At 41.8% G+C, this 12,273-nt stretch overlaps 1 protein-coding gene across 1 annotated transcript in view; it reads left to right on the plus strand.

Moving 5' to 3' along the window:
• The first annotated feature begins 887 nt into the window (after window positions 1-887).
• OXCT1 (3-oxoacid CoA-transferase 1) overlaps window positions 888-12,273 on the plus strand; it is an 83,346-nt gene continuing 71,960 nt past the window's right edge. The window contains exons 1-3 of the mRNA XM_048290859.1: window positions 888-1,087; window positions 4,603-4,711; window positions 6,037-6,127. Coding sequence (XP_048146816.1) covers window positions 1,016-1,087; window positions 4,603-4,711; window positions 6,037-6,127 — 272 coding nt within the window. The 5' untranslated portion in view covers window positions 888-1,015. The remainder of the gene's footprint in view (window positions 1,088-4,602; window positions 4,712-6,036; window positions 6,128-12,273) is intronic.

A 12,273-nucleotide genomic window follows, 5' to 3' on the forward strand; every position in this document is an offset into this window, starting at 1 on the left:
CCTCCTGTCATGTGTGTGAGGAGAATTTCTCTTTTCCTGTCTCTAAACAGCTTCTCACATTTTTTCTGTGAATTCTTCTGTTGCATTGGGCATCGTTAGGGCATGCACTGATCATGTGGGGTATTTTTACAAAGTGTAAATAATAGCAGAGGCATGCTTTGAATTTTCCTTCTGGCAGCAGCAGAAGGGCCAGCAGTTCACATCATGTGGCTGCTGCTTCAAAAAGTATACATCTATTCTAGTAACATTTTCCCACCCAAACATAGCATCCCAGAGCTCTTTGGAGACTATGTGCTTACGGGAGTCTGGGTCACCCTGAGGACTATGCACTGGAAACTTAACCACTGAAAAGCCTCTGCCTTTTCCTTAATTCCCGTGATGCTAGCCCTTGGTCACAAAGTGACAGCATAGAAATTTAAGCCACCTTAACTTCACAGGGGAAACAGGTGAGATTGCACATCTCAGTTGTCCATTTGTGGAAATCGTGGAAAGGAAAAGAGGGAAAAGGAAAGGAAAACAGAAACAGCTCTTGTTTTCTGAAGTGATTGTAGCATTGTAACACTGAAGCGCCGCTGATTGATACATTTTGCCCACCTGTGTTTTGCGCGGGTTCTGAGGGATTTTATGAACAAAACCGCTGACGATGGAGCGGGGTATCACTGGTAGCTATCAGTGGGGGCTGCTCCCTCCCGTGGGACAGCGCCCGGGACGGGCTGCGTGTGCTCGGCAGCCGCGGGGCGGCTGGACAGCTCTCCCCGGTCCCGGAACAGGGCCAGTGGCCGAGGGGAGCCGAGAGCCGCTCAACCCTCCGGTCCCCCTCGGTTGGCGGCCCCGCCTCGGGCGCACCGACGTCAGCGCACGTCAGGGCCGAGCCCCTCGCCCTCCCTCCGCCCGCGGGATCCGCCGTCCCGCCGCTCCCGCTCCCCTCGTCCCGCGTTGGGCTCCCACAGCCGCCGCCCCGGCTCGGCCCGGCCCGCGACCCCGCTCCGCTCCCCGAGAGCCGCGCAGCGCGAAGATGGCGGCGTTCAAATTCCTCCTGGCGCCCCTCGGCCGCCGCATCCTCCTCCCCGCCGCGCGCAAGGCTGAGGTAAGGGCGAGGGGCGAAGGGGAAGGCGGGTCCGAGCCCCTCCGCCTGGCCTTGCCCACCGGGAGACCTTGGCGGGGAGCCCACTCGCGGCCGTCCGCGCCGGGATCGGCCTGTGTCGCGGGGGGTGACCGAGCCCCGGGTGGGCGGCCGCCCTGCGGCCCCGCGGGAGAGGCTTCCCGCCCCGCGGGGAAGCGATGGCTTTGTTCTCGAGGGTTTGTCCCGCGGGAGTCCCGCAGGCGGCGGGGGCGAGGAGGGAGGGCAGAGAGCGGCCCCGCTGCAGGCCCGGGCCCGGCGGCGGGTGGGGATGCGGTGACCTTGAGAGGCGGCATGGAGAGTTGACTATGAGGTTTTTTGGTCTTGTTTTTAAATTTAATTTTTTTTTTTTTATTTAGTTCCCCATCATTTCAGAAGGCGGCATAGTTACAGTGTGTTACTGTGTATTCCCATGTTGCTCTCACCGCCTCCTCGCCCGGAGGTGGGGAGCAGGTGTGCGGAGCTTGCTGGCAGCCCCGCCATCTACCGCTTTCCATAAACGTGTGCTGTGCAGCCGTGCAGCTCCCTCGCTCGCTTGCTTTGCCCTTCCTGTAGGAAGCGGCCGCCAAACCTCGCAGATTTAATGGTTTCCAGCCCACATGTAACCATAGCAAAGTTATTTTTTGTCGCTTCGTCCAGAAGTGTCTCTGTGGCTTTTCTTAGTTTATTTTAGTTGAAAAAGCTCACCTTCTCATGCCTGTGTTTACTGCTTCTGATATCCTTACGTACAAATCTTAACACTTTCAGATTTTGTTTTACTAAGTCATATTTTTGCTTTTCCAGATAATTTACTTAAATTCTGTTGATTATTCTAGGAGCTCATCTGTCTCCATGTTACTTTCTTAAACCTACCAGAATTGCTGCCCGTTCCTGAGATCTTAGCTTGCTGCTTTGGTGTGCAGGGAAGCATAGGTGATCCCTGGTGCCTCAGGTCCCCGAAAGCCCATTGCTCTCAAATGACAGGGTAGGTAGGAAAGGGACTGAGAGGAACATATTTAGGATAGAAGGGCAGATACACTCATTAGACGCATCCAACCTGCGAATGCATGCTTTTGTAACACATGCTGCTCTGTTCACCAGTGTTGCACACGGGAAGATTAAAGAAAAGGTACCACATGGCCTCTGAAATATTTTCCTATGCATGGGTACAGGGACACAGCAGAGGCCCGGCCTCCCTCCAGCCCTGGCCCTTGAGCCTTCTTGCAGCCCTGTTGTACTGTGATTCCCAAGGCTGCCAGCACTTAACACTCCTCTGGACCTGCTCTGATAGGTCCATGTCTTTCCTGTTCAGAAGACCCCAGAGCTGGATGCAGTGCTCCAGGTGGGTCTCAGCAGAGTGAAGCAGAGTGGCACAATCCCCTCCCTCCCCTGCTGCCCACGGGGGGCTCTGGATGCAGCCCAGGACACATTTGGCTCTCATGGCTGTGAGTACTCATGGCTAGGTCATGTCCAGCCTCTCACCCACCAGCAGCACCTATGAGTCAATGAGTTCTTCTCCCAGTCTGTACTCAGGCCTGTGATTTCCCTGATGCAGATGGAGCACCTTGCATTTGGCCTTGTGGAACCCTGTCAGATTCCCATGGGCTGACTTCTTGAGCTTGTCCAGGTCCCTCTGGATGGCTTCCTGCCCCTCAGGGTGTCAGCTGCGCTGGATAGCTGGGTGTTACCTACAAACTGGCTGAGGGTGTACTTGATCTCTCTTTGTCATTGATGAAGATACTAAGCAGTTGTGGTCCCAGTACCAGTCCCTGAGGGACACCAGGCATCACCAATATCCATCAGGACTGTGAGTCATTGACCACTCTGCTCTGGATGTGGCCATCCAACCAATTCCTCATCCACCAAATCCATGCAATCAAATCCATCTCTCTCCAAATTAGACAAAGATGTTGTGGGGAACCGTGTCAAAGGCTTTACAGAAGTGCAGATGAATCTGTAGCCCTTCTCTTGTCCACTGATGTGGTCACTCCCCCACAGAAGGTCACTAGGTTGGTCAGGCAGGACTTGCCTGAAGCTGTGTTGGCTGTCCTACATGACCTCTTTGTCCTCCATGTGCCTTAGCACAGCTTCTAGGGAGATCTGTTCCATGATCTTCCCAGGCACAGAGGTGAGGCTGACAGGTCGGTAATTCCTGGGATCCTCCTTTTACCCTTTTTAAAGATGGGCACAATGTTTCCCTCAGGGAAGTCTCAAGGGACTGCACCTGACTCCATGACTTTTTGAATGCCATGGATCAGTGGTGAAACATGCATAGTATAATTTAGCACGCAGAAGGCTGTTGTAGTTTTTCTCACACGACATTGTTTCTTACGACCCACATACTGACTTTTTACTGAGCGCATCAAAGCAGAGCAACATTAGTGTTTCCACTGGGAAGGAGGTAAGCTTCCATTCAGAAAGGTTTACTTAATATTCAGTATAAACTCTTGCAGGTTTAATTTTATAAAGAGGACAGCTTGTGTAATATTGAAACCGAGCCAAAGATTGTTGCCCTGATTGTAACTGTAGGTAATTCTTAAGGTAACTCTTCAGGGAAGAATTGGACTATTGTCTTTAAAATGTGTAGATTTCCTTGCTGATTTATTAATTCTTCTCCCTCTTTCACAATATAAATTTTTCTCTTTTGCTATCAAGCTAGAAGTTGAAACACCAGTAGGTAGTACTTTAGCTTCCAGATTTTCTGAATTTATTGAGACTGTTTCAACATAGTGACTTAAGTGTCAGTTTTTCTTCTGGTGCCTGAACAAATGCTTGCATAGTATTAATGCATTAATTATTAGTGGTAAATACTTAAAGAGAAAAAAAGGTAGCTGTGACCTAAGGCATCATGGTACATGCGTAAGTTGTGATGACTACTGTGTAATGGCTTTGCACTGTAAGGTCCAGGTTTGGGGGTGGGATTTGTATTGATTTCCCTCTTGTCCTCCACAGTTCATGCATTCCTTGGAGTCTTCTTGATTCTGAGCTGTTCTTCAACAACACAGGGAGCTCTAAGACTGCACGAGGAAGCTGGGGGAGGGTTCACTGTGTGGAAGGGTGTCCCTGCTTACCATACTGCCAGTACAATGCTGTCCTTCCTGTTGTTCCTTGGCTTCCACTCAAGTTTTGTGGCAGTGTGTCGTTCTTTCAGCAGTTTATGTTTAGTGTCTGGATGTCTTTGAAGCTCATGTAGCAATGTATAGGTTTAAGAAGTCTGTGGATGGCTCCAACTCGTGCTGAGGAATTGCATTTGTAAATCTGTTCTCAGAAAGCCACAATTTGTCAGTAATTCAGGATGAAATTCTCTTGTTTTGGAGACCTGCACCATATTTCCCTCCCTCCTCCCCACGGCTCCCCCCCTTCCCCCTCCGCTTAGTATTTACAGTAGCAATATTTCTTTTTATCTATTTCCTCCCCTATCTAGCTAGAGGCATGGTCTTCATTACAAAGCTACTGTATAATGCCTTTTGTTCATTCACTTGTTAATTTTATTGTTGTTGCAGATTTGTGGATGCTATTTTTCTACCAGCTGTCATCGCAACACCAAATTTTACACTGATCCTGTTGAAGCTGTAAAAGATATACCCAATGGGGCAACTATACTTGTTGGTGGTAAATATTTAAATTCTTTATGGAAGCAATCATGTTATATTAATAAGATGCTTTTTACTCATTTACCTTCTTTCTTTTACTATTAACTAATTTGAGAATCCATGGAATTCCATGTTTTTTTAAACAAGTGGTTTCCTACTCCGCTCATGAGGGGTATACTCTTTCAGTGAGAAAATCCAGGTTGTGTCACAGGGGAAGAAGCCTCAGAAAAATAATTAGGTTTTTTTTCCCCACTAGCAAAAATTGGACTCTATTTGTTTGAATCCAGAAAATGAGCTTGGGTATTTTCAAGATAACATTGTTATTTCACATGGTGAATAAATACAAATTGGTTTGATTATTTTATGTTAGCATTCGCTATAGCCTTTGTCTGCCGCCTTTCTGGGTCCCTGTGACCTTGAACAAATTACCTAACCTGTTTCTGTGTTAGGAAGTGAAGATAATACTTATCTATGTTACACTTAATGCTTATGTGAGGCATTTCCAGAAGAGTCAAGAAGTTGTGTCATACTAACTTTCACTGTGACCTGAGCTTTTGGATATTGTAGATGCTTTCCACAATTTCATGCTGTTCAGTCTGCATTAAAAAAAAGTGATTTATCTATTTATTAGGTTGTTTTAATATTGCTGAAGTAATTAATTGTAAAACATGGGAAACTTCAATGGAGATATGTAATGCGGCAAAATTCCTTCTGCATGAATTTTGAGTTTTTGTTTGTCTCTTTTTGTTGTTGTTATTGCTTGAAGAAAAGAAGATTTGAGGCCAAGGTAGGTTGGCCTTGATCTCAGGGGTCTTTTAGAACCTAATTGATTCAGTGGTTCTGTGAAAAGGTAGTGCTTGTAGTGTGACATAGTGTTTCATTTTAGGTGTACTGGATTCTCACATAATAGAGTGTGAGGCACTTGTGCCTCTGTGGAGATCTAAATTACTGTGATTCCAGTTAGACATCTTCCCAAGGGTGTTCCGACTCCCAGATTTTTATCACCTAATTACAGGCTAAGTTGTATGGGATGTGCAGCAAAGATAGGAAGGTTAAGTTGGTAGAAAGAGAAGGAGGAATAATGAATACAGGGTTGAGGACACACATTAGGAGCGCTTCCCCAGAGGCCCACTCTGATGGGTAAACAGCTTTCATCCAAATTGGGAAGTATCTGGTGAGTGGGAGATTTCAGTACTAGGGGTAACTCTTTCCAGAAATGCTGATTTATTTAATTGACTAAAGAGCTTATTCTACTCAGAAAGGATTTTTAATTCCCATACTTCTGAACTATCTGTGTTCTTTCAAACACTTGTTACATAATCAATTTTCTTGTATTTTGTGTAGGTTTTGGATTGTGTGGGATTCCTGAAAACCTCATTGGAGGTTTACTGAAGACTGGAGTAAAGGGAATAACAGCAGTCAGTAACAATGCAGGGTAGGTATTCATATGTCTGTGGTTTAATAAGTAGAGACTAAAGATTCCAATTATGTGAAAATGCTGATATATATGAAAAAATCTTTCTTTTCACCATCATAATTTTCATATTAACAAGACAGCTTGGTTTGAAAGTGTTATTTTTGGAAGGAGCCCAGGAAGTTCAGTATTATATGATACTCAACTTTTTCAGGGACCAGTTGTCACGCTGTAGAGAGTTGCAATTATGTTACTATAAGTATTTATATTTAAATTTGTATATATTTAACTGGTTGACTGCAGCTGGAAAGTCTAACTTAGATACTTTAAATGTAGTATCAATGATTTTGTGTGTATGTGTGTGTTTTTATGAAGTTCCAAATGGGGATATATTTTTTTAAACTCAGATTGGTGCTTTCTGACCCTCTTACTGTATTTCTGTTACTTTAAAAAAACTCCAGGCAACACAGAAACAGTGGAGAATATCTGCAATGAAAAAATGGAGAGTCTCTTTAATGGGTCTTGAAATTTTTGATTTTTTTTTTAAATGTTTGCCTATTAAGAAATTCCTGTGGGGTTGGCAGTGAGAATACTTCTTTCACGTATAATTTCTCAGCTTCTCATTCAGGCTAGTTTTTACACAAACTGTTCATAGTAAACTCCACAATACCTAATGATCTCCACATAGAGAAATAACTACAGCCACTTCCATTGAAGTGCATTGATAAAAATATAAATGAAATTGAATAAAAATATTAATATGCAAAATATGAATTGCGCATTCATTGGATAACAGATGATTTGTATTGGTATTTGGTACATACACAGTCAAACTTAAGCTCCTTAGAATCTTATGGGAAACAATTTCTGCTGGATGATAAAAAGGAGAAAGAAAGAGACAATTTTGAGTGGAAAGATCAAGCACTAGAGTAGAGATCATTAACTTTCCTCATAGCCTTATTTTTGAATAACATGCATATATTTGCAGATAGAGAGATTGCAGAGGTGTTCCTGAGGGGGGGGCAAAAGTTTGAAAATGAGAAAAAGTGAAAAGAGGACCACTGTGGAATAGGATGAAAAAGAAGACATTTCGTATTGTATTCTGAGTATAGTTGGTGATGTTATAGGCTAGAATTAATTTTTATTGAAATAATGTTAACTTTCCTGAAAGTTCTTTGGATTTTGAGGCTGAAGTGATTTCTGTAAAACTCCTGGTTGCTGGCAGGAAAGCAAAATTTAATTCCTGTTGTCTTGAAACTAGTTTTCCATGAACATTCATGAAAACCTGGAGAGTTCCTCACAGAACAGTGTAACAATTTAAAAATGCTTAAGGGCATCTAGAGTTTTTTTTCAAGTCTAGTTTGTAAAAATACAAGTTTTACTCTCCAAACTATAATTTAGTTTGAAATTTAATTAACAATAAAATAACTGCTTCATCTATCTTTTTATTTACTGTATTACTACTGCTATAGTTTGGTAGTGTTTGGGAACCAGGTTAAAACACAGCTGTTGTCAGAAATAGAGTAAGAATTCTCAACACAGCAATTAATACCATTTCTAATCTTCTAATTAGCATGTCAAAAAGCCTGCTTTTCTAATACCATGCATCTTCTTAGCATCTTCTAATACCACGTCCAAAAGTATAGTGGTATTATCAAGTATTGCAGCACTAATAAATGCCTTTATGACTGAAGTAGCACAGCAGCAATATACCCTGCAGCAGTCGTATTCAAAGGGTGAATTGTTCTTGTAACCTTGAGGTGTCAGGCACTTTGTGGGATGAGTAATTTCCCACTTTCAAATTGCCATATGGTTTAGTGTGCTTTTCTTTGGTGACCTTGTGCTGGAGTTGATGCCTGGCTGTGTTTCAGTTTCTTCACTGCAGCTGCTTTCTTTTCTCCAGCTCTTCCAGCCAATAGGAGGTAATTGGTTGTGGTCAGGTTTTCTCATCCTGCAGTGGGGTTAGCTTGTAACTGGAGCAGGGAAGAGCCAAGTACATAGACAGACAGCCTATTCTGGACAGCAGTGCAGCTACATGGATTAAGTCACATGCCTTTCAATATGCAAGAACCACGGAATGTGCTACAGAGCTATCTGTTTATAACTAAAATAGCAGCAATGGAGACAGTGGTTCACTTACATCTAAGGGAAAGCAGTAATTAGGAAGTCCTGAAGCGTTCTTGCCAACTTTTCTAGCTGGAAACAAGGTTCAGCAGAGCCTAGAAATGCTTAGCAGTGTCTGGAAATAACTTTAAAGGAGTAGGATGTTCACAAGTTCACATCCTACTTACTGTTCTGTGCTGCAGTGTAATTGGGAGGAGATTCCTCCTTCAAAAACTTGTTCAAATCATGTCATTGCTGGCAGGTGAAGTCCTGTCTTCGGCCTTTCTAAGGCTTTTCAATGACAGGTTGTACAGTAGTGTATGGGGTGCTCTTTGTCACACTGCTCAGCTTGCTGTCTGCTGCTGTGCTCATGCTGTGTGCTAGCCAGTGAAACAACAGCTTTAAGAGCAGTTACTCTTTTGCCAGGCCAAACAAGGCAAAGTGTTTGAAAGTGAAGCAATTCAAATATCCAGTCCCTCTGGTATTTACACAACTTGTTGCAGGGGAAACTGAAGCTTGTGAACCAGGGCAATAGTGAAAGATAACTGCGACAGATAGGTGTGCTTCTAAAATACAACCTCTCACAGCTTCCCTTATAACTTGTTTTGCTTATATTGTTCATACTGTAAATACTTTCTTTACACTGTTTTTGTAAGCCCTTTAAATTGAGAGTATTCTGTCTCAGTAAGCTACCAAAATCCATTTTATTAAAGATTTTCTTCATTCTTGTTTAAATTTGGTTTGTTCCACATTTGCCAGTATTAAAATTAATAAAAATATATAAAAACAATAAATAAATGAAAATGAATGAATGGATAAATAAATAAATAAATTTTTAAAAGCTTATTTTAAACATTGATTCAGTAAATTCCCAACATAGTTGTGATTAGTATACAGTACCTTTTTGTCTGTTTTTTCACCTCCATGTAACTTCATGGTATCTTGTTGCATACTGTTTTCAAGTTACTTGGAACTTGGGACTTGGATGTTTTGGATCAGCCTATGCTAAGGCTTTCATAATGCAGGCTGTCAGACCTGTTGTTTCAGGACCTGTGTTGCAACAGAAGCTATCTTCGTGTCAGCACAGCCAAATATTTAAAATGAAAGTTAAAAAAAAGTGCATGAAATTATTATTTTTAATTAATTGTGCTTAATAAAATGTATAAATAGTTTTGGCTATAATCACATTCTGAAATCAACATTTCATTCATTCAACCACCCCAATAGGCTGAATTTGTGCAGAGTGAAAATGAAGCCCATTACTTGTGATAACTGTATGTGTGATCTGATTGCTTTATCAACTTTGGTCTTTGTCTGCTTTTGAGACTTAAAAATGCATCCTTTTGGAATGCAGTAGTCTTGAACAAAAGCCTTTCACTTACAGTAAAAATAGAGAAGTCACAGTTAAGATCTTAATTGCTTATCACCTGGGTGATCATCTGAAAGGAGATGGACAGCATATATCAGATTATCACTGGTTCAGACTGTTCTAATAAGGCATTACCAGCTTTTTGAACCTTTGGTCTCTGTACCCTTTTTGAAGGTCTTTTAATGTTACAGTGTTATACATTAGGAAGGAGAAGATGACTTTGAGATAAGCATTTCCACTTCTAATCATGATGCCTGAGTGTCATTACTTAGCTCTGTGAAGCATAATACCCTTGCTTTCCTAATGGGCTGGGCTATTTGTGGTTCCCAGATCTCCAAAAGGCAGTACTCTATGGGATCTGATGCAGTGGTAAACTTACTGCACCCCTTATTCTAAAGCAGAAAAGGTATCTTTATATTAGCAATTAAATATTTTGAATTTAAGACAGGTTTGATAAATGTTATGTAAGTTAAAGGTTGTCTGATTTTTCAGTCATTTCTTTGAATGTTATGTTTCTGTTGAAACCAAAATGCCATCTTCGCCACAGATTCCCTGTTTTTTCTTGCATGTAACTCATTGGCTTAATTCCACTGATACTGTTACTATAATATCTATCTATCTATCTATCTATCTATCCATCCATCCATCGATCCATCCATCTAGCTATTTATCTATTTATCTGTCTTTGTATTACTTACACTTATTAAAAACATATTCAAATGTAAATGTGTATATACCATCATGTGGAAATCGCATTCCAAATTCACAGAAGGTTGTGAAGTTTTTCTGTATAGTGTTAGGTATCAAGTGGTTTTAGTGGAGCAAATTTGATAATCTCTTGATTCAGAAAGTTAAAATGTAAGTGAAAATGTTTGAGGGACTGGCAAGGAGGCGGGTATGTGCACAAAGATGGGATCAAGGTCATGCTCAGAGTGTCTTACCTCATGTGTGTCATTTTTGTATATCCATAAGAAATTCAAGTATCTCAAATTAAATATACTTTCAGAAATGAAATACAAGGTCAGCAGTGACTCTTACCTCTCTTGGTAGAGAGAGAAGAGTGGAGTTATGTAAAATCCTGCACATGGCAAATTACCAAATTCAGGAGACAAGGTATATATTTTCAGTGAATTTAGTTATTTGACTTTGATTTTTTTATTTTTTATTGTCTGCATTCTTTATAAAGAATCTAATCAGATGCTTTGTTACAGCTGTTAAATTGGTGACACTGTGTGAACTGCAAATCCCTGAAAATCTGCCTAGGTCATCTAGCTAATTTTAGTGTGAAGGTTATTTAGGATTTTGGCAGGGAAAATTGTACTAACTTTGTACTATGTGGAACTATTGAAAAATCAGCTGTGGAGATAACTTTCTGGTTGTGATTACAAATGAGAAAAAAATAGGTATAGAACTCAACATGGTTGAGGAATTGGATATAGAACAGTGACAGTGAAAGTTAAACCTATCTTTCAGCTAGGTGACTTTTGAAGTATGATGGTTTCATGATCAAGTTAAAATATTTATCAGATTACTTCTATAACATATAACTTCTCTGTGAAGGAAAAATATGGTACATTTTAAAAGTTCTGAATAGAGTTGTTTTACTTGTCATAAAAACACAGGATGCCATTTCGTACCAGAAAGGAATGTGAAGAGAGGAGACCTTGCTGCTTATGTAACAGTGCAATGTACAGTATTTCTTCTCTTCAGAAATTATCTGCCATGTATGGATTTGGCCTATCTGCCTGCACCCATCATTCTCAGATGAGAAGAGCATCATTTTTGGAGGAGGATGGTGGTGGAACAGTACTGCTGTTTTGCTGTGAGACTTGAGATGAAGTTATGAGAGCAGAGAGGACAGAGTTCCCATGAGAAGACTTCAGTAGCAGAAGGACAAGGGTGCAGTGCAGACACTTCAGGGAAGGAGTAGAAGGAGATTAAGGCTCAGGCACACCAGTTTGCACACAGGGCTTTGTGATTTTCTACAACTGTGGCCTTCCTTCCTGCCTTCCTTCCTGCCTTCCTTCCTGTCTCCCTCCCTCCCTTCTTCCCTTCCTACTTTTCTCCCTCCCCTCCCTTTCTCGCTACCTTCATCTCTTTTTCTCCTGAACAGGACTGCCATAGCATATGGCAACACCCATATTTTTCTCTTCCTCCTCTTTTCTCAGTCTTTAGAGAGCTTCAGCCTCTCTTTTTTGCTTTCCGTTAAGCAATTTGCAATCAGATATATGGCTAGGTAAAGAAGGTGCCTGAAGACAGTGTCAAGACATTTGGCTAAGACAAGAAACAACAAGGCAAATAAGCATTATATCTCTGAATAATTTACCTTTCTGTGAGCTGAATCTGTTTTTCTGTCTCTGTTAGGTAACTCCTACTCCTCATCTTGTTCTCATTCTTTGTACCCTTATGGAAGTGGGGGACAGAGAAGGAGAAACAGAATATCATCTGAGCTGGCTCTTTAATAATCTTCCAGTGTAACACATGGAGAAAGTATTGTGGGACATAGTCTCGTTATGAGCCAGCTGTAAGACTGGGGAAGATGAGTTATGAAGAGCTGTTATATGACTGATTGTCTACATTAATTTTGCCCTGGGTATGCCTTCCCTTTAGTCCAGTGTCTTTTGGCAAACACCATCTAGTAGGCATTTACTCATTTTCTAACAAAGACTGTTAAGGATCTCTTTCTGGGGCTGCC

Source organism: Corvus hawaiiensis, chromosome Z, assembly GCF_020740725.1.
Source record: "Corvus hawaiiensis isolate bCorHaw1 chromosome Z, bCorHaw1.pri.cur, whole genome shotgun sequence".
Lineage (NCBI taxonomy): Eukaryota > Metazoa > Chordata > Aves > Passeriformes > Corvidae > Corvus > Corvus hawaiiensis.